The following is a 23,323-nucleotide window of genomic DNA, read 5'->3' as shown; positions in this document are numbered from 1 at the left end:
CAGAAATTTGATCATGAAATTCCTGTAGCTCAAATGTTAAATTATCCTGCAATTGCTGTATTTTGTTCATAGATCATAGAATATCAGGGTTGGAAGGGGCCTCAGGAGGTCATCTAGTCCTCAAAGCAGGACCAATCCCCAAACAGATCAGATTTTTGCCCCCGATTCCTAAATGGTCCCCTTAAGGATTGAACTCACAACCCTGGGTTTAGCAGGCCAATGCTCTAACCACTGAGCTATCCCCTCCCCCCTCATTTTTAAAATACACATTATTAAGAGATTTGATTGCTGGATTTGACTGTGTAGACAAGGCCCCTTCAAGACTCTTTGATTCTGGTTGTCAAGATTATACAGTACTGTTTAAAGATTCATTAAAATTACCTACTTTAAGGTGAAGAATGAAAAAGTACTCCTATGCATAAATTTCTAACACAAAACACTGAAATGCGTTAGCTAGTTTCAGTTGAAAAAACAGAATCCAAACTTTCTTACTGTATTCTTCACTATGCTCTTTTATTTTATAAACCAGTGCTATATAAGGTAGCTATACAACCAGTAATAAATTACTCATTGGACTGACAATTCAATTGTCCCCTATTAAAACAATGAAAATATTTCTAAGACTATAAGCATTCAGCCAAGCACTGTAGTCATCCATCACTACAGTCATCAGTATGTTTTGCCCTACTGATTACACCACCAGAAAAACCAATTGCTGATGCAATACTAGGTAATGCACATTACACATCATTTAAAAATGTGATTGTTCATTTTGATTTGATTGAAAATACAATTAACCACATTTAGAGTTCCAAATGACATTCATTTCCAAAAGCCTTCAATTCATTTCCAGTGGAAAGATGCTGCTATAAGACTGAGCCAGTGCACAAAAAAGGTTTGCACCAATGTAAATGCCATACAATACACCTCTACCCCGATATAACGCCACCCGATATAACACAAATTTGGATATAACACGGTAAAGCAGTGCTCGGGGGGGTGGGGGGAGAGCTGCGCGCTCCGGCAGATCAAAGCAAGTTTGATATAACGCGGTTTCACCTATAACGCGGTAAGATTTTTTGGCTCCTGAGGACAGTGTTATATCGGGGTAGAGGTGTATAACAAAGGACACAATTAACAGATACTGAAACTTAGAAAGGAGTGACAGTTTAGTGCTGGATAAAGCCAGATTTATATCTGTATTACCTTTCAAAATAATCACAAAAATGAGTAAATGTTTGGTGCTGCATGGCTGCAGTCAGGTGTTTCACCCAGCAAAACCCTCATTTAATTATTGAGTTAGAATGTTCTGACCTATGACACAGTAAATGCCGAATACAGTGTTACTTAATACTGAGGAGCTGTGCTCAGTAACTTTTATGTATGTTAATTACCAATGGACTGTGAAGTCTAAATTTTTACTGCTATTTATTGTATTCCTCCTTCCCCCAATTAGGACTTTAAAGAAACCAGTCAAATTAAATTAAGTGGTCATGTTTGTAAAAGTTCATGGTTACAAGACATCACACAATTCTAAATTTGAAAATATACTCCCAAGGAATTACTTTAACCACTTCAGATAAAAGGCTATGGGGCACTGACATCTTAAACAAATATTATTAAAGTGAATATATTTCCTTTTCTATGTTTCTACCACCACCCTAGATTTTTAAGATGAAAATAATTTTTTAAAGTGTATTTTCTTTTCACTGGTGATGCTGTTGGTTTAGTTTTTAGATTTCTCTCAGCTTGGAAAAAAATGTAACTCACTGAAGTCAATTTCACTTTTTCCTTATAGTTTCCCCCCCACACACACACACCCACCCAATGTTGGGTCCTCAATACTGCAAGGTTTGTATAATGCAAACCTGCAAGAAATGGTTATTTTGTTTATTAAGGTCATTGTTTTCTTTGGAATTGTAAAGCAATCATGGAAATATTTTCATCAGACTTATACTTTCTGAAAAAAGTTTTAGAAAACCCTACAATTTGAGTTGACAGTGTCCCTTTAAAACAAAAACAAAAACCCACCACCACAAAACCAACAACACTTTACTCCAAGACCTACTGGAGCACCTTTAAAGTATGAAAATGCATATAGTTCTATAAGGACCAAATTCTGTCTTCATACACATATGCATAATTCCCAGTGACATCAAAAAGGAGTTGCACACAAGTATCAGAGGACAGAGTTTGATCTTAAGTATTTATGATGATGGAAGGGCTGTCAAATTCAATATCAGAATATTTCTACGATATAGCTCTAGGGAGCTAACAGACTTCAGTCCAACAGAAATTTATAATGGATTTCAACTCATGTTCTATCACCCACCCTTGATAGTCTCTCTCTCTCTCTCCCCCCACCACAAATCTTACACTATGGTACAAGCAGAAGACTGCATTCTTCCCCCCCATCCCCCAAATAATAATTTTCTACTTCACAAGGCACAAATTCTCCTCACTTTTCGCCCTCCAATACCTTTTTATTAAACAGGTAATCTGTGAAAAGATAAAACTGAAAGAGACAAAATTAATTACTTTAAATGTAATTTTAGGATTGACAATATAATCTGTAATAAACTACAGTGGTAGGCAGTGTCACACTTTTTGGGCACCCAGCAGTCACCAACAAGTACGTACAATTTGAAATGTCTCTATGAACTCATTGTAGCCACAGAGTATCTATGAGCAGAAGCTTCAAGTCATAGGAGGCAGCAATCTCTGCAGAGTTAAAAATCCAGGAGGAGTTTAAATTTAGAGACCTTGTTTAAACGATGCTTGCTGTTTCCTGAATGACCCTATTGGTTGCCCTTTTCTCAGATCATTAAATTCAACCACATTGCTAAAGCCAAACATACCATACAAGAGGTCTATTTTCCCTTTGACATGCAAGAGTAACTCCAATGATGGGAGACTCAAAAGGGACATGGGACCACAGGAATCCTGTGTATTTCTAATGCTTTTTTACTGCTCATAGTATTCTCTGAGCAGCAAGAGCAGCAGCATGATACTGATCACCTTGGGGACTGACTTGATGCAAGACAAGACAAACACACACAGGGATTGTGGCAAAGGATCTCTCCTGATGCTCTGGATCCTCTTAGCTAGTTTGCTCTGTTGGAAACAGGGGTAAAAAGTTGCCTTAGTGCAAGGTTCGCTTTATACTGGCACAATGCTTCTACATGAGGGCTTCGCACTGGCACGATTACACCGATGTAGCTACACTGGAAGTCCCTCATGTAGAGTAAAGCTCTGAGAAAATGCCAGTACAAGTATTTATACATACCTGCATTGGTAGCCAAAAGGAAAGTCAGGATCAAAACTACCCTGAAACTGTATAAATTGTCCTTCCAGCACACGCACACACGCTTGAGGGGTTGGATGGGAAAAGGTCCACTGACAGAAGAAAAATGAAATTGATGCCCTGCTTAGTGGGATGAAGCAATGCACAAGCATGGAAGGGAAGAGACCCTGCACATTTTAAACAGTACTAAAACTGTCAGCATAACTCCTTTTTATCCCATCATCTAAGATACGCATATGTTCTTAGTTTTTCTATAGCTTTTTAACATGTGCTGTTTAGTGGGCTTTGTGGGACTCTGTAGTGTACATAATACATTCAGAAATTTAAATAGAGCGTCTAACTCTGGCTTATTGAGGTAAAAATAACAAAGTATGACATAAGAGAAAGAACTTTGCTAACAAATCCTGCACATTTAGCTTTAACCATACTTCTACACTGCGCGTGTGAAACACGGTTCATTTTCCTGCATCCACCAGTGAGTACCTGACTTGACAAGGTCAATTTAGTAGGCTTTGGTATCAACCATGTACAATAGATGTGTGAGGCAAATAAAATACCACTGACAATAACAAAAAGCACAATTCCAGTACTGTAGTAATATTTGCCCTTACAAATAATGAAAAGGGGAACTGAAGGCAGAAACACTGCAGCTTGATCTTTGACAGGCAGTTAGCAATTCAGAAGTAATAATTCTTATTGAAAAAAACCTGACTCCACCGGCTTTGGTTAAGAGTCATTACCAGCATTCACTATGGTAGAGAAGAATAATTTGGAAGGTGGTTCATGTTACAATGACAGATCCACCTATTTGTTTTCCAGACATTCCACTTGGATCAAAATAATTTTAAACTTTTGGTTTTTTAAAAGACCCATTGTTCATAGTTAGGGTCCTACCAAATTCATGGTTTGTTTTGGTCAATTTCAGTCATAGGATTTTAAAAATTGTAAATTTCATGATTTCAACTATTTAAATCCGAAATTTCACAGTGTTGTAATTGTAGGAGTCCTGACCCAAAAAAGGAATTGTGGGGAGAGAACCATGGGGGGGGGGAGGGGGCGATGTTGTGGTACTGCTGCCCTTACTTCTGTGCTGCTGCTGGCAGCGATGCTGCCTTCAGAGCTGAGCAGCTGGAGAGCAGTGGCTACTGGCTGGGAGTCCAGCTCTGAAGGCAGCAGCGCAGAAGTAAGGATTGCATGGTATGGTATTGCCACCCTTACTTCTGCACTGCTGTTGGCAGGGTGCTGTCTTCAGAGCTAGGCGCCCGGCCAACAGCTGCTGCTCTCCAGCCCCCAGCTCTGAAGGCACCGCAGAAGTAAGGGTGGCAATACTGTGACCACTCTAAAATAACCTTGGGACCCCACTGCAACTCCCTTTTGGGTCAGGACCCCCAATTTGAGAAACGCTGGTCTCCCCCGTGAAATCTGTATAGTATAGGGTAAAAGCACACAAGACCAGATTTCATGGTCCATGACATGTTTTTCATGGGTGTGAATTTGGTAGGGTTATATTCATAATCCATATTAAGATTAAAAAAAGTTTAAGCAGGACAATGGTATGATATGAAGTTTCCACAAGTAAAAATATAAATTGTGTAATTTTTTTAAAAAGGATTAAAGAAAAAAGCAAACTACATTTGCTTAATAAAAAGCTATGCCAGATTTTTTTAATAAATAAAATGAAATATTACTTTGTATATGAATTTTAGCACTGACCACAAAGAAAGGTGAGAAGCACATGGGTAGCCAACACTTGCAACCATGACATGCATGTGTTTGATAAGAGAATATTGCACTAAAAGAGGAACCTGAAGGTTGTAAACTTCCTTCACTGACCTAGAAAAGTAACTAGCCATTTCCTGTATTCAGTAGCAAACCTGACCTGCTCTACGTCTCTGCAAGTTGCTAAAATGTTATCAATGAACCTGTATTCCATTTCCAAGCCAAGAGAGTCCTGTATAGGGGCACGCTTCAGGCGTTTGGTTTCTTGAGTATAGCCTTGTTTGCTTGACTCATTTAAACCATCAACATCCATGGCATGAGTCACATGACTGACTGCTGTACTGGGGTGTGAATTATTCAAAGTTCCATCACTGCTGTCCACAGATGTCAACCGTACATTTGGAAGAGGAAGTTTGTTGTTTAAATGGTGCTGAAGGTAGAACACGTGCCGTCTTCAAAGGAAGATCAGGGGAGGGAAAAAGAAAAAAAAGTTACACACTGAAAAAAATCAAACTGCTGCCACAACTAAAGATATTAAAGTAACTGAAATTACATTTCAATGTGCCCTCTGAGCAAAACTCCCCACAAAAATCAGCTTATTTTGCAAAGGTGGGAAAAGGGAGGACTTCCTGTTAGGCAATGGAATATGAAGCCTTTCACGTCTCTCTCATTGATCTGAATAGTAACCAAAAATTATTACCGTTCAACAGTTGGTACTTGACATACCTGTCAGCTGAGTGGGTGGTTTCATGTCACTTCCTTGTGATGCAAACATCAGAGCACTACAACCACTATCACAATTGACATTCTGAGCAACAAGCTCAGCAGACTTCAAGCACAGAGAATTCAGACTAAGTTCCTTAAGTCCAGGTGGAGATAACATGCTTCCTTTCATTGCCCATGCAGTGGACTATTGCTGCCCATGCTGTACCTGTCCCCAGGTTAAAACAGAAGACTTCTGTCTTCAGGAGACTTCTGTTAATCTAATATCTTCACAAAACTAGCATCGCTTACCAACTCCCACTGCAGGTGTGCACTTGTAACCAATTGATCAGTGCACGTGTTATGTGTTCCACTCTGTACCAGATCCACAGAGGATATGGGTCGCTTACAACTTTCAGCTAGAACTCCCAATTCTTCAGCTCAAGTGATAAAAAAAGGTCATGCTTTCAGGTCATAGGCTCCCAGCTCAAACCCTAATGTCAGGATGGAGGTTGTCAAACATAAGCAGGGATTTGATTCAGAGAAATGTCTACACATACACAGTAACTTTTTTCAATGTTTTTCCATATTTTCAGTGCAATATGAATGTGATCTCTTCCATTAAATTGATGGAGGAGACTAAATATTTAGGTTTTTTAAAAAACACAAAGATTTTAGTGTTCATGACAGCTGCCAGATCAGTAGCAGCAGTGCAAGCTTCCCTATACTGTTCTACCAAAGTGCCTCAACCCTGTCTTGTTTCTTTTTGTGACTTTTGAGCTTTTACAGTGAGCAGTGCACTACAGATAAAAAAGTGGGGCCAAAATAGATATCTATATCTCTCAACAACAATTTTTGCTAACATTTTGAAGTTTTCAGAAAGGTTTTGGTTCTCCTGGGTTTCAAAATAGACCGATTTTTCACTTTTCAAATATTGTTATCACCACATTTTTCTGCATTTTCAAAAAATAAGATTTTCTAAAATAAAGTTCTTCGAAGTCCATATCTTCAATTTGGAAAAATCCCACTATGACTATGCAAACCTGTGAGCAATAGGGGAAAAGAAAAAAAACCCAAAATGAAAGATTTATTGAAATTTTCTATTCAACCAAGTCAAAACTGTCACAAAAGTTTCCATTAAAAAATTCAGGCCAGCTGTATTCACATAGTGTTGGAACAGCCTGAATGTTGACAGTGTGAAATCCTGGCCCGACTCAGGTCAATGGAAAAATTCTCATGGATTTCAGTGGGGCCAGGATTTCACCCAGTGTTTATGGGAACTGACATGTCACTAAATGTCAGGGAAACCATAAAGTGCTGTAATTTGGATTTCTTGAGTAGGTGGAAATGTTCAAATAAGTTTTTGCTATTTTTTGCTCCTACCAGCCAGCACATTTAAGAAAAATGGAACTGAATTCCACTCCCTCTTTTGTATCATCAGGAGGATGGTTTACTACATTCTAATTACAAGGCCTATCACTACAGCTGTACTAACACACTGAAGGCAATGGAGTTGCATAACTGTTACCAAGGGCAGAATACAGTGATGCTGTGTGAGAAGACCCCTTTTGGATATTCAGATCCCAGATTTAGTTTGCAGGATTTTAAGTGTAAATAAAAAGACTTTCTAACCTAACAAATTTGATATCAATAATGGAAAGCAAACATGGAGCACTAAGATACTATGTTTACAGTCCCAGATCAGAGTAGAACCAAACTTGAACCCAAGAACAAAGAAAAGGGGCAATTATTCAACTAAAGTTAGTTTTCAGAGCCAACTTACTCAGTGTGCCTTTGACTACATAGTTTTTTTTTAATCTAGCCAAGCACATTTGGAGACTCTGTGCAGTTAATTAATCTTTTGTCATTTAAATTTAAGGAGTGAGGAGATAGATTAACAATCCAGGCTCTATCCAGATGATACGGTCCTATGGAAGGATGTGTACAGCTTATTTCAACAAGGTACTGAAGTCCAGTCAAGTTTTCTATTTAATAGCTCTGATGGGTGTGGAAATCAAAAATCAAAGACTTAGCATAGGGCAGGAAAAAAGTCTTTACTAACTAAGATGTGTCTTTAAGCAGAATTACAATTTGCCCTTTGACTTCAGTTTTAAAGCAATAAAATCATTCCAAGCGATGTTTTATTTGATAAGCCCTCTTACCTGTGACACCACAGCGTTTCATGCCCCGGGAAGGTATCAATAAGATCAGTGCAGAGCTCCAACTCTTCTTTTAGAAGATTGGGGAGATCTACCCTCAGTTGTTCTGTACAGGCAGCTTCAGACGCTTCATTTTTTTCATCCTTTGGAAGACTGGGGGTTGGCTCATTTACCAGCTGATTTTGCACCAGTATAGAATTGTCGGTCACAGTTCTGCCAATCAAGGACTTTATTAAGAAATGGCGGTAGTGGAATCCACTATGGTCTGAAACATGCATGGACACCCAATGTTTAGTGGAAGAAAGTTCATCAAGGAGAATCTGAAAATAAGAAGTATAAAATTAACCAATCCATATAAATAAGGAATTTACCAACATTGTTTCTTGTATCAAATTCCCCCCCCATAATCCTTCCTTTAAGCTTGCCGCCAACTCTGTCACCACCACCACAGTTCTTCCTAGGAGAAAATGGTAAGTTTAAACGAACAATGCTAAAATGAAAGCATCTATTTAAATAAAGACTTTCCCAAAATAATTAGCTCATTATACAGGACTTTCCAATTTAGAATACTAATTCATAGGCAAAAGAACATGTTTAAATGACATTGTTACATACAAAATAATTCTGTATTTGTGGACCAGACTTCTGAACCTTGGAAAAAACGGTCAAGATGGCCAATGTTAGTATGGTGGGTCCTGCGCTTTTCTTGGCGGGGGGGCCAAGATGCCACCCCATGTCCCTGCTCTTGGGGCACCGAGGGCCCCGCTAGTGGCCCAGGAAGGTGGTAGAGGAGGGAAGCAGGGGAGGGGTCTGGGTTTGCTCCTCACTCTGAGCCCCAGCCCCTCTCAACCCCTGCGGGTTCTTACCCTCTTCCCCCTTGGGTGGGGTACACTAGTATCCGTAGGGCCAGCTGTGGTGCCCCTTGAGTGCCGCATTCATGTGTCAATATATCAGGTGCTGCCGGCCCTATGCCCTCTCAGTTCCTTCTTGCCGACAACTCTGACAGAGGGGCAGGAGGGCAGGTAATGGAATGGACATGAGAAACACATCTCAAAGAACAATAGTTATGAAAAGTGGGTAACCATTTTTTCTTCGAGTGCATGCTCATGTTGATTCCATTTTAGGTGACTCACAAGCAGTATCAATGGAGGCGGGCTCAGAGTTCACGGTCTTGCAGCACTGCTCTGCCAAAGCCAGCGTAACGAGATGTGAACATGTGGACAGACGACCAGGTAGCAGCCCTACAGAGCTCTTGGATTGGTACCTTTGCCAGGAAGGCCATTGACGAAACTTGTGCCCTAGTCAACTGTGCCGTCACGATCATCGCCCGAGGCTTTTTCACCACCTCATAGCAGTAGCGGACACAGGCCATGATCCAGGCCAAAATACTCTGAGCAGACAATAGGCTACCTTTCGGTTGCAATGGCAGACAGACTAACAGCTGTGTTGACTTACGGAACGGCCTTGTTCTAGCTACGTAGAAGGCCAGCGTCATGCTGATGTCCGGGGTGTGTAGCCTGTGCGCCTCATCTGATGCAGGGGGGAGGTATGGGGGAAGAAGGTGTGGATCCCGGATGTTCAGGTATAGACACGCCAGACCTTTCAAAAACCGTGCCGTCATGTCATGAGCGAAGACTGACCTATCTTGGAACGGAAGATGGAAAGCCGAGATAGCGGCCAGGTGGACCTTGATCGATGACAGGGACAAATCTTGGAGTTTGAGGTGCAGCCGATAATCTAGGATCTCCTGCTTGGCCCGAATACATCATTCCGAGGCCCAGCACTTCAATCTTTTCCATTTGGCCAGGTAAGTCTTTCTGGTGGAAGGTTTCCTGCTACCCTGCTGTATACAGGCCAAGAATGCCTGTTCGTCTGCGCGTAGCCATGCAGTAGCCAAGCCGTCAAGTGCAGTGCCGCCAGGTTTGGATGCAAAAGGCTGTCCTGGTTCTGTGACAGCAGATCCGGCCAAGGGGCAACTGCAGGGGGGTGGCTACTGAAAGGCTCCGCAACGTGCCGAACCAGTGCTGGCAAGGCCACGCGGGGGCTATTAGGATAACTTTTGCCCTGTCTTGCCTGATCTTCACAAGGACTCTGAATCAGCGGCACTGGTGGGAAGGCATACATCAGCGCACCCGACCATGGAATGAGAAAGGTGCCTGATAGGGAGCCCCTGTCCATTAACCAGATCGAACAGAACAGGTGGCATTTTCTGTTTTGCCTGGATGTGAACAGGTCCACTTGGGAGGTCCTCGACCTCTAGAAGATTATGCTGACCACCTCCAGATGGAGTGACCACTTGTGGCGAGAGGAGAAAGTCCTGCTGAGGTGATCCACCAGGATGTTCCTGGTTCCAAGCAGGTGTGCGGCTATCAGATGAACGGCTTGCCGCACACAAAAATCCCAAAGGCAGAGAGCTTCTTGACAAAGGGGCAAAGACCTGGCACCGCACTGCCTGTTGATGTAATATCACAGCGGCGTTGTCCATCAGGACCTGCACCACCTTGCCTTTCAGATAGGACAAGAATGCCTGACAGGCCAGGAGATCCGCTCTGAGTTCCCTGACGTTGATGTGGAGGGTCAGATCATTTTGCAACCAGCGGCCCTGGGTGCTCAGCTCCCCAATGTGGGCTCCCCAGCCCAGGTCCAAAGCATCAGAGACCAGGGTTCGTGACGGGGACGCAAAGGGGATTCCCCTGCAACACTGACCTGGGGTCCAACCACCAATCCAGGGCTGACTTGATGTGGTCCAGTACCCTAACTACCCGGTCCAGGTCATGCCTGTTGGGAATGTAGACAGCCATGCTTGCAGGAGCCAGAGATAGAGCCGAGCATGGGTGACCATGTATGTACATGCGGCCATGTGGTCCAATAGCCGCAGGCAGGTATGAGCCAGTTGTCGAGATATGGGAAGCCCTGGACCCCTCGGCGTCTCAGGTAAGCAGCCACTGGCACCATACATTTTGTGAACACCCTGGGGGCCGATGAGAGGCCAAAGGGCAGCGCTGTGAATTGAAAATGGCGCCCATCCACTATGAAACAGAGGAAGCGTCTGACCTGGGAATATGGAAATAAGTGTCCTTCAAGTAGAGGGCGGCGTACCAGTCTCCTGGATCCAGGGAGGGGATGATGGAGGCCAGGGGGACCATGCAAAACTAGCTTTTTGAGAGACTTGTTGAGGTGATGCAGGTCCAGGATAGGTTTGACGCCCGCCTTTGCCTTCGGAATTAGGAAGTAGCGGGAATAGAAACCTTCTCCTTTCATGTCCCAAGGGACCTTCTCCACTGCCCCCAGGCACAGGTTTTAGACCTCTTGAACGAGGAGTTGCTCATGAGAAGGGTCCCTGAAGAGGGACAGGAAAGAGTGGGAGGGAGGAGTGGCTGAAAATTGCAGGGTATAGCCCCGAGATACTATGTCCAGCACCCAGCGGTCCGAGGTGACCCACAACCAGGCCGAACGGTAGAGACGAAGAGGGTCGAGGAAAGGACAGGATGGATCCGGGGAACTGACTGGGACGTCACTCTCAAGCGCACCTTCAAAATGAGCTCTTCTGGCCCCCGGGATGCTTTGCTGGGCCGGGCTGTGTGGGTGAGCAGGAGGAAGAAGGGCGGCGATGACAAACTCATGTCTCTGTCCCTTCTCCTAGCAGATCCCTGACAGGGCAGCCAAGGCCTTGGTGGCAGGGGTGGCCAGAACTGCTTCCGTGCAAACTGCAGCATATGCATGCCCAGTAAGCGAAGGGTGGCCCGAGTGTCCTTCAACCCATGCAGCCTCGCATCAATTTGTTCAGAGAAGAGACCATTCCCATTGAATGGGAGGTCCTAGATCAAAGTCTGCATCTCTTGGGAAAGGCCAGCGATCTATAGCCAGGAGCTGCGCCTCAACCACTGCCGACATGACCATCCAACCCGCCAAGTCCACCGCATCCCATGCCATTTGAAGGGAGCACCTAGCTGCCGCGGTGCCTTCCTCCACTAGGGTGCCGAATTCTTGAGCCAAACCCTGTGGGAGGGACTCCTTGAACTTATGGAGGGAGTCCCATAAATTAAAATTGTACGTTCCCAAGAGGGCCTGACTGTTCACCACCTGGAATTGTAGGCTGGCAGTGGAATAAATCCCCCTCCCCACCCCAAAAAGGTCCAGTCTTTTGGCCTCTTTATTTTTGGGAGTTGAGCTGGTGTGCCCCTGCTTGTCTTTTTCGTTGGCCACACAGACAACCAGTGAGCTCAGAGGTGGGTGGGTACAAAAAGGTACTCGACCCCTTTGGCTGGGACAATGTGCTTCTTTTCAGCCCTTTTGGAGGTAAGGGTTGGAAGACCGGGTTTGCCAGAGGGCCTTGGCAATTTTGAGGACCCCGTCATGCACTGGGTACTGCAACACGTGCCCGGGTATAGGCTGAGAGGATGCTGAACAAGGGGTCTGCCTGCTTGGCCATATCCTTCACCTCTAGGCCCAAGTTCTTGGCCACCCATCAAAGCAGGGCCTGGTGTTCTTTAAAGTCGCCAGGCGGGCTGGCCCTAGAGGATCCCGTGACCGCCTCGTCCGGAGATGAAGACGATGACTTACTACTCGGGGAGACCCTGGGACATCATCCCCCGGGGGGGAGGTTTAGAGGCGAGTGCAGTCTCCTCTACCTTGACCTCCAAGCGCGACTCATACACCAAGCCCGGTGCAGTCAGTACTGCCAACTTTTGCTCCGATGCAGTGGCAGGTGAGTGGTGCGAAGGGGGCATCATTATGACTGGCATGCCCCATGTGCTCCAATAAAGCCACCCGGCCTCGGGAGCCCAATTGCACCAGTGGAGTCTGGGCGAGGGGCTGAACTGCCTTTCATGCCAGAGGAATTCCCTTCCGGTGACCACGATGGGGCCATCGACACCTGCGTCTGCCTGCTGATAGTCGCCGCTGGAGACCGGTACGTGGAGTGAGAGGATTGGTGACTGTATCATGGGGACTGGTGCCAGGAGAGACCGGAGTCGCGATGGGGAGTGCTCCCCCAGGGCAGGCAACCAAAATCTGCACCGAGGATGTGCTGGCAATATGGAGATTGGCACCTCCCCTTAGGCGATCCGCGTTGAGACGGCGAGTACCGCGATTGTGGTGCCGGTAATCTAGGGCAAGCCCCAAAAGATCGGGCCTGCGACTCCAGAGATCTGCAGCATGGAGGAGAGTGCTGCCTTGTCTTGCGGGAATCGGTGGTGCTCCACTGCCCCGAGGGGTCTTAGCAGCTGGCTTGCCCTTGTGGGGAACCTTTGCCGTTTCCTGCGGCATGCATGGTGCCAGCAACATGGGCAGAGGTCTCTGCTCTCTTGGAGCTGGGGGAGCCTGGGAAGGTGTTGATGCCACCAGGAGTTTGGGTCCCCCACCACTCTCGGGAGTCGGTGGTGGATTCTTTAAGGGGCTAAGGGCCCCGACCAGGAAGGCACATCCACATGGCTCCGGAGTGGCCGGGCGGCCCCAAACTCGGTCCTTTGCCCGATGTCCCATGGCACCTTCTTGGTTGGTGCCGGGGAGCCATGCTTCTTTGTTTTCTTTTTGGGCACTGGCAATGGGGAGCCGTGAGGGGCGGAGCCTGGTGCCGGTTGTGCGCTGCACACGGAGGCCGGGGTACTACCGTGTTTCCCCGAAAATAAGACAGTGTCTTATATTAATTTTTGCTCCCAAAGATGCGCTAGGTCTTATTTTCAGGGGAGGTCTTATTTTTCCTGGAGCTTCGGGGCCTTATATTCCGGGGTGGCCTTATTATCGGGGAGGTCTTATTTTCGGGGGATGTCTTATTTTCGGGGAAACAGGGTAGGTGAGTCTTGGCGAGATGGCTTGGAAGCTGGAAGAAGGGCTGCCTCCATGAGGAGAGCCCGCAAATGAATATCTCACTCTTTCTGCGTCCTGGATCAAAAAATTTTACAAATATTACACTTGTCCTTCACATGTGATTCCCCCAAGCACTTGAGGCAGCTGCTGTGGGGGTCACTTACAGCCTGTTACAGTCTGTGCAGGGCTTAAACACTAGAGACTGGGGTATGCCCTGCCTGGGGTGAAGTCCCCGCTGGGACTCTAACTTTTAACTACACTTAACTACTTAACACTAACTACTATAAACAAACAAGGCCCAAAGGCTCGAAGTCAGAGGAGACAAAACTGCTAGCCATTGCTATGCAAGGAAAAGTGCTCCTAATAACCACCACGCGCGATAAGAAGAAACTGAGAGGGCGTAGGGACGACGCATGAGCGCAGCACTCAAGGGGGTGCCACTGCTGGCCCTACGGATACCGCTAAGGCAAAAAGCTTTGATGACCGTGCACATGGGTGCGTGCACACCTAGAATGGAATTGACATGAGTAAGTACTCGAAGAACTAAGATTTGCGTATTTACCATCTACCACAAAAGCGTTTGTAGCTTTTCCACACTCTACAAAGAAAGGAGTCTCAGAGACCTTCCTCAAGGGTGTGAAAGAAGTACCCCTGGAAGGGGTCTAGCACCAGATCGTCCTCTTTAGGCCCCCATGCGATTTCAGAGTGACAGCTTTAAAAAAAAAAGTGCTAGTGAAAAGTTGGGAAAAAAAAAATCTGATCTAACAGAGGAGTTGCTTCCACCTACTGAGAGAGTGGCAAACTACTAAACAAAGTCTTCCAAACTCCTTCACAGGAGGAACGACTCCAAATACTTCACGTTCATCCCGTGTTCATCTGCTAGAACTTGAAATATGATATAAACTCACTGTCTGGGATAGCATGAAAAAAAAAAAAATGACAACAACTAGGGTTTATTTAGCCTGTCAAAAACCTTACACGGCACTTGTATGAGGTGTTCGTGATTATAAAGGATATAGTGAAAAGTCCTTCCTTTTTATCATGCTGCCATATAAAAGAGGGACATTGAGTCATTCAGTGAAATGAATGGCCAGTAAACTTAGAACCAACAGGAATACTATTTAATTCAGGATATAATCAATCAGTCTGTAGTAACACAGTACCAGAGAACATCTGAGATACTGCGGCTGGATTGGGATCAGAGGAAGTCCACTGATATTCAATGGGAGGGAGAACATCAGGTGCAGAATTTGAGTAATGAAAATTTAAACTCCTGAGCGGAGGCTGGTCTTCACCCCTTACTCGGGGGAGTAACAGTCCGAAACAGATGGGAGATATGCTCACTTGCAGATCTTAAAAATAGGATTTGCAATGGAAAGGCTAAACAATCTATTTTGTTACCATCCAATTATCTACGAGTTTAGGTCGACTTTAGCAGTGTTAAATCGAATTAAGCCTGGACACGTCCACACGACGAAGCCCTTTCTTTCGACTTAAAGGGCCCTTTAAACCAGTCTCTTTACTCCACCTCCGACGAGAGGATTAGCACTAAAATCGGCCTTTGCGGGTCAGATTTGGGGTAGTGTGGATGGAATTCGACGTTATTGGCCTCCGGGAGCTATCCCACAGTGCTTCATTGTGACCGCTCTGGACAGCACTCTCAACTCAGATGCACTGACCAGGTAGACAGGAAAAGCCCCGCGAACTTTTGAATTTCATTTCCTGTTTGCCCAGCGTGGAGAGCACAGGTGACCACACACAGCTCATCAGCACAGGTAACCATGATGGAGTCCCAGGATCGCAAAAGAGCTCCAGCATGGACAGAACGGGAGGTATGGGATCTGCTCGCCATATGGGGAGATGAATCAGTGCTAGCTGAACTCCGTAGCAGAAAACGAAACGGCAAAATATTAGAAGAGGTCTCAAAGGCCATGAAGGACAGAGGCCATAACAGGGACGCACAGCAGTGCCGCATGAAAATTAAGGAGCTAAGGCAAGCCTACCACAAAGCCAGAGAGGCAAACGGAAGGTCCGGGGCAGAGCCGCAAACATGCCGCTTCTACGCAGAGCTGCATGTGATGCTAGGGGGTGCAGCCACCACTACCCCAACCGTGTGCTTTGACTCCGTCAATGGAGAAACATGCAACAGGGAAGCGGGTTCGGGGTACGAGGAAGATGATGATGAAGACAATGAAGAGAGCTCACATCAAGGAAGCGGAGAAACCAGTTTCCCCAACAGCCAGGATATGTTTATCACCCTGGACCTGGAACCAGTAACCCCTGAACTCACCCAAGGCGTGCTCCCAGACCCTGAGGGCACACAAGGGACCTCTGGTGAATGTACCTTTGTAAATATTACACATGGTTTGAAAGCAAGCGTGTTTAATGATTAATTTGCCCTGGCAATTGCGGCCAGTCCAGCTACTGGAAAGGTCTGTTAACGTGTATGGGGATGGAGCGGAAATCCTCCAGGGACATCTCCAGACAGCTCTCCTTCATGTACTCCCAAAGCCTTTGCAAAAGGTTTCTGGGGAGGGCTGCCTTATCCCGTCCGCCATGGTAGGACACTTTACCACGCCAGGCCAGTAGCACGTAGTCTGGAATCATTCCATAACAAAGCATGGCAGCGTATGGTCCCGGTGTTTGCTGGCATGCAGACAACATCCATTCCTTATCGCTCTTTGTTATCCTCAGGAGAGTGTTATCATTCACGGTCACCTGGTTGAAATGGGGTGATTTTATTAAGGGGGACATTCAGAGGTGCCCGTTCCTGCTCGTCTGAACAGAAATGTTCCCCGCTGTTAGCCACGCCGGGGGCGGGGGCGCGGAAGGGGGAGGGGTGAAGTGATCATCCCAGAGAAGTAAGTGTGTGTGTGTGTGTGTGTGTGTGTGTGGCATGTTAACCCGGAAACCCCAGCCCCTCCTTTTACATTGCAAACCCATTTTAAATGGCCAACCCAATGGGTCCTTGGTATGGGAAATGAGGGCGCTGCTGTTTGAAACCATTCCCACGTTATGAAGGTTAAAAAAGCCAAAAGACTGTGGCTTACCATGGCTGCCTGCAAGCCGAATTCTGTTGCCTGGCACTGCGTGAGTGATCTCTCACACCAAACCGGCAGGCCCTCAATATAAGAGGAAAAATGCGACCTTGTAACGAAAGCACATGTGCTGTGTAATGTGAACAGCAAAATTTAACGTGAAAGAGTGTACCCATTGTTCTCTAAAATGTGTCTTTTTTAACCACCTCTCCCTTCTCCTCCACCAGCTGCAAATGTTTCTCCTTCGCAGAGGCTAGCGAAGATTAGGAGAAAACGGCGGACTCAGGATGATATGTTCATGGAACTCCAGATGTCCTCCCACGCTGAAAGAGCACAGCAGCATGCGTGGAGGCAGTCAATGTCAGAGTGCAAAAAAGCACAATATGAACGAGAGGAGAGGTGGCGGGCTGAATCGTGGGATGAACAGAGCAAGTGGCGGGCTGAAGATGATAGGTGGCGTCAGCTTGCAGACAGAAGGCAAGAGTCGATGCTCCGGCTGCTGGAGCATCAAACTGATATGCTCCAGCGTATGGTTGAGCTGCAGGAAAGGCAGCAGGAGCAGAGACCGCCGCTACAGCCCCTGTGTAACCAACAGCCCTCCTCCCCAAGTCCCATTGCCTCCTCACCCAGATGCCCAAGAACACGGTGGGGGGGGGGCCTCCGGCCACCCAGTCACTCCACCCCAGATGATTGCCCGAGCATCGGAAGGCTGGCCTTCAATAAGTGTTAAAGTTTTAAAGTTTTAAACTGCAGTGTGTCCTTTTCCTTCCCTCCTCCCCCACCCATCCCGGGCTACCTTGGCAATTATCCCCCTAGTTGTGTGAGGAATTAATAAAGAATGCATGAATGTGAAGTAACAATGACTTTATTGCCTCTGCAAGCGGTGCTCGAAGGGGGGAGGGGAGGGTGGGGTGGTTGGTTTACAGGGAAGTAGAGTGAACCGGGGCGGGGGGTTCATCGAGAAATAAAACAGAAGTTTCACACCGTAGCCTGGCCAGTCACAAAAAACTGGTTTTCAAAGCTTCTCTGATGCGCACCGTGCCCTGCTGTACTCTTCTAACCGCCCTGGTGTCTGGCTGCGCGTAATCAGCGGCCAGGCGATTTGCCTCAACCTCCCACCCCGCCATAAATGTCTCCCCCTTACTCTCACAGATATTGTGGAGCACACAGCAAGCAGCAATAACAATCGGGATATTGGTTTCGCTGAGGTCTATCCGAGTCAGTAAGCTGCGCCAGCGTGCTTTTAAAAGTCCAAATGCACATTCCACCACCATTCGGCACTTGCTCAGCCTATAGTTGAACAGGTCCTGACTACTGTCCAGGCTGCCTGTGTACAGCTTCATGAGCCATGGCATTAAGGGGTAGGCTGGGTCCCCAAGGATCACGATAGGCATTTCAACATCCCCAACGGTTATTTTCTGGTCCGGGAAGAAAGTCCCTTCCTCCAGCTTTCGAAACAGACCAGAGTGCCTGAAGACGCGAGCATCATGTACCTTTCCCGACCATCCCACGTTGATGTTGGTGAAACATCCCTTGTGATCCACCAGTGCTTACAGCAGCATTGAAAAGTACCCCTTGCGGTTTATGTACTCGGAGGCTCGGTGCTCCGGTGCCAAGATAGGGATATGGGTTCCGTCTATCGCCCCACCACAGTTTGGGAATCCCATTGCAGCAAAGCCATCCACTATGGCCTGCACGTTTCCCAGAGTCACTATCCTTGATATCACCAGGTCTTTGATTGCCCTGGCAACTTGGATCACAGCAGCCCCCACAGTAGATTTGCCCACTCCAAATTGATTCCCGACTGACCGGTAGCTGTCTGGCGTTGCAAGCTTCCACAGGACTATCGCCACTCGCTTCTCAACTGTGAGGGCTGCTCTCATCCTGGTATTCTGGCGCTTCAGGGCAGGGGAAAGCAAGTCAAAGTTCCATGAAAGTGCCCTTACGCATGTGAAAGTTTCGCAGCCACTGGGAATCGTCCCACACCTGCAACACGATGCGGTCCCACCAGTCTGTGCTTGTTTCCCGGGCCCAGAATCGGCCTTCCACACCATGAACCTGCCCCAGTAACACCATGATTTGCACATTGCTGGGGCCTGTGCCTTGTGAGAGGTCTATGTCCATGTCAATTTCCTCATCACTCTTGTCGCCGCGCTGCAATCGCCTCCTCGGCTGGTCCTGGTTTTGCTTTGGCATGTCCTGGCTCTGCATATACTCCAGGACAATGCGCGTGGTGTTCATAGTGCTCATAATTGCTGCGGTGATCTGAGCGGGCTCCATGATCCCAGTGCTATGGTGTCTGGTCTGAAAAAAGGCGCGAAACTGATGGAGGGAGGGAGGGGCGACTGACGACATGGCGTACAGGTACAGGGAATTAAAATCAACAAAGGTGGCTGTGCATCAGGGAGAAACACAAAACAACTGTCACACAGAATGGCCCCCCCAAAGATTGAACTCAAAACCCTGGGTTTAGCAGGCCGTTGATTTCATGGAGGGAGGGGGAAGCAAATGAATACAGAACAAATCTGGTCCATCTATTTTTTAGATCTTAAGCTGGCAGCAGATGGTGCAGCATGACTGATAGCCATCGGCATCTTCTGGGTGCTTGGCAGAAAATGATGTACTACGACTGCTAGCCATCATCGTCAAGACGGTTCAATAGGCCAGGAGACAAAACATGTCTGCCCAGGTGCCTCTGATTGAACTCACTGAGGAATACGACGATGACGGATACCAGTCGTAATACACCATTCACTGCCAAAAGGCAAGGGGCTGCTGCTGTGTAGCAATGCAGCCCCACGTCTGCCAACACCCAGACAGCCGATGACGGCTACCAGTCATACTGCACCGTCCACTGCCAAAAGGGAATTAGCTGCTGCTATGTAGCAATGCAGTACCACGTCTGCCGGCACCCAGATGACATAGGGTGACGGTGAGCTGAGCTGAGCGGGCTCCATGCTTGCCGTGGTATGTTGTCTGCACAGGTAACCCAGATAAAAAGGCGCGAATCGATTGTCTGCCGTTGCTCTGACGGAGGGGCCTGACGACATGTACCCAGAACCCCCCGCAACACTGTTTTGCATCATCAGGCATTGGGATCTCAACCCAGAATTCCATGGGCGGCGGAGACTGCGGGAACTGTGGAATAGCTACCCACAGTGCAAAGCTCCGGAAGTCGACGCTAGCCTTGGTACTGTGGACGCGGTCCGCCGACTTAATGCACTTAGAGCATTTTATGTGGGGACACACACACAATCAACTGTATAAAACCGATATCTATAAAACCGGCTTCTATAAATTCGACCTAATTTCGTAGTGTAGACATACCCCAAGACTACGTTTAGTCTAATCACCAAATAAGACAATTGTGTTTAAGGGTATAATGTTCAATGCATCCTCTACCATCCATCACAAGTGATGAGTTATTCCCCAGCTAACCAAATGTGAGAAGGGATCTGCAGCTCCTTGACTGACTAGCTCTGATGCAAAAGCTTCTCTTTTTTGTCTTCCATGGTAAGACAAGTAGGTGGAGCTTCCATACTGCTCCAAACAGAGAATAGATACAACAGATATGAAGTGAGTTTATCCCCATCCTAACATTTGCCTTTGTTACTATAAACACCACCGATCTCAGCTTTCCTCCTGTGTTTGGTCATTCTGAGAACCTTTTCCTGCAGGACTCCCCTATCCTTGGTTCCCTATGCCCCAGAAAGATATGCCACTCTTATATCCTAGGTTGAAGTTACTAAATCTCACTTGACCAGATGTCAGATAGAGCCGGCAAAAAGAAATCTGCATTTCATGATTCTAATACCAGACAAAATTAGTCAGCAAGAGAGACCTGCATGCAGGGTACTCCACCCCATTACAATGGCCTTTTAGCGGACTAGTCAATCCACCACAAAGCCAGCCCGCGTAACCTAAATCACATATATTGTGTAGGATCGAGCCATTTGAGTTACTCTTACTGTGAGTCATGCATACAAAATGATTTAATTCTGCAAGCAGATAATATATTTAAAGCCTGTAGTAGGGTTATGGGTAAACTCTAAGCTCTTATCCTAAAAATTTCACTTTTTTTTTTAATTTAAAAAATAAAAAGTGAAATTTTTAGGATCAAAGAAAGACAATATTTACCTTTTAGTGAAGGAGACTGAAGCTCTGGTTATAATTTTGTACCACCACCTAAATTTAGGGCCAAACTCTACCCTGAGATTTTTTATACCCTTCCAAGAATAAAGTGTTTTAGAAGGAGCTTCAAAATGTTCTAGATTTAGAAAAAATATAATTAAAAAACCCAATAGCTTTCTAGGACAGTTTACAGTATGTAAAGTGTCATGTCTCCCTTTTTCCATTTGTCTTTTTTTTCATTAATTCTTTTCAGGGTGTTCATGCACAAATACACCAAACTGAAAATGTCCTTTTTATAATTTTGTGTATTTACATTCCCTAGAGTATAGGTATGTACTAAAACTTCTAACCTCCCTTGTTCTCCCCGTCCCCCAAGTTTAACAGCCCTCTTAGTTCCCACAGACACCTCTAATGCAGCATGGCAATGATGCTGCTGAAGTGCTGCATCAGCAATTGTTGCAAAGGATTCTGGGATAAGCATAAAGATCTTTCCTAAAGGATTAAAAGTAGACCAGCAGGGAAACTGGGATGATTGCCAAGATGGATGGAAGGCAAAGGGAAGAGGGAGTTTCAGAACATAAATTTAAAACAAAAAATAAAAACAAGCTGGTGTGTGATCTGCATTTCCTTCACGGCCATAATTATTTGTGAATTGCCATTGCTCAATGCAATTCACATAGCTGTACACGAATGAAAACACCAGACAAATTCTAAATCCAAGGAGAGCTATTTGTGTCAAGCTGCAGCTTCTCGCTTTACCTATTTTGATAGTCTACAGCTATGAGAACAGCAGCTGCAAAAGCATTTGAGATGGTGCCCTGTCCTTCAAACAACTGCTGCCAATTAAAGGGGAGAATGGTTGTGTTCCACTTAATTGCACTGAAATATAAGACAAAAAAATGCAGCCATCAAGGGTTTGTCTGAGAGTCCTCAATTCCTGATGAATAAATCCCCCAAATTTCGTAGTTCTGAATTTTGCACACCCACCTTTTATTTGAGAGTTAGATGGGAGAGCTACTGGACTGTCTGTCTGACTACCTCACACTTTTCAGGTTATTATGGAATACGTACAGATCTTTAAAAATGTTCTCAGGTGAAAAAAGTATAAGCAAAATGACCTCCCAGATTGCCAGTGATAGAACCACAAAATCTGTTCTGGGCCTACATAGTCAGCACTCTCCTCTCAAAAAACAAAAACAAAACAAAAAAACACCACACAGACGGGGTGATGGTAGTGAAAGAATGCAGTCAGGAACAGCTACCATGGAAGGTCAAAGCATCAACATAATAAAGGCACTGAACTCACCTCACACCTGAGAAATCACAGAGTAAGAGTAATTAGAAAACTGTACTTTTAATTTTAGATCATGTCACATGTCAACAACTTCACCTTCCTGTAGGCCTTGAGTGCATTCCATTTTTGGATGAACCATATGAACATGCCTGAGGTTCAACTAAAAGATTTTCACAAGACATCACTGCTGAAGTTGATAAGGCATATTTAAGGCCAGTTAGTCAGTTTGCCTCTGATGTATACGCTGATTTATTAAAAACTCAGCATAAACTGGGATGAAGGGTGTCCTCAAATCTCATGAAAATGCTTATACGCACCACTTTTCTGTTTCTAAATTGCCTGGTCTCTTTATCCTATACTAGTCCTCTATGCACACATTCTGACATCACAAAATGACATGAAAGAACACTGGTAGTAAAACAAAAAGGGGACTATTAGAGTATTGGAATGTCATCTGTTGCATAGTATCTTTTATTCTAATGGGCTCTTACAGATTATACCAGCACAGAATTTATGCTCAGTCCTCTGCTTCATCTCCCAGACTCCCATCTACCCTCTAATCAGTTAAGCACCAACAGATGGGTGCTAGTTACATTGATAAGAGTCTGACAGAGCAACAGAACAGTCCTTGTCCCTGGAATGCTTATTCTCCTAAAGCATTAATTGTGTACATCAGTTTAACACCACTGAGACAATTATTCACCTCTCCCACAGCACACTGCTTTATGATGATCCAGATTTAAAATGTACAAATTCTGCGTAGGGGTTTATACACGCCAGTATTGTACCTTGACATCCAGCTTTCCCAAACGCTGTAAAATCCAGATACGGTGGGACCAGGCATTGTAGTTGCTTGGATATCTCCCAGCAGCTTCACAGCAGACATCCATTTCCTCCTGCACTAATCGTTGAATTCTTTCCATAGGCACTGTTCCCAAGTTCCCTTTAGTTACAAGAGTTGGCAAGGAGTTTTCCTGAATTAGTTGTTGCAGCACCCATCGTCTGGTTAAATGGTGTAGAGGGTTAACAATGCAAAAGCAGTTTTAAGAGAAAAACACATTTTGTTTTGTTCCTTATTTCACTATATAAATTAACTAACGTACGTGGAGTTTTCCCATCTTAATTCAGGATAAACTGGAGGTTGGGGGAAGAAACAGACTAAACATAA

General features: G+C 45.6%; 1 protein-coding gene across 1 annotated transcript in view; it reads right to left on the bottom strand.

Annotated features, from left to right (window-relative positions):
• Nucleotides 1-4,788: 4,788 nt before the first annotated feature.
• The window catches only part of PTAR1 (protein prenyltransferase alpha subunit repeat containing 1), a 50,735-nt gene continuing 32,200 nt past the window's right edge, over nt 4,789-23,323 (bottom strand). The window contains exons 5-7 of the mRNA XM_026652389.2: nt 22,944-23,157; nt 7,888-8,204; nt 4,789-5,475 (exon numbers count right to left, since the gene is read on the bottom strand). Of these exons, the coding sequence (XP_026508174.1) occupies nt 5,130-5,475; nt 7,888-8,204; nt 22,944-23,157 (877 nt within the window). The 3' untranslated portion in view covers nt 4,789-5,129. The remainder of the gene's footprint in view (nt 5,476-7,887; nt 8,205-22,943; nt 23,158-23,323) is intronic.

Source organism: Terrapene carolina, unplaced genomic scaffold, assembly GCF_002925995.2.
Source record: "Terrapene carolina triunguis isolate 2854851 unplaced genomic scaffold, T_m_triunguis-2.0 Scaffold113, whole genome shotgun sequence".
In the NCBI taxonomy this organism is placed as follows: Eukaryota; Metazoa; Chordata; order Testudines; family Emydidae; genus Terrapene; species Terrapene triunguis.
The sequence above is the reverse complement of the archived record's forward strand: the minus strand, read 5'-3'. Positions and strand labels throughout refer to the sequence as shown.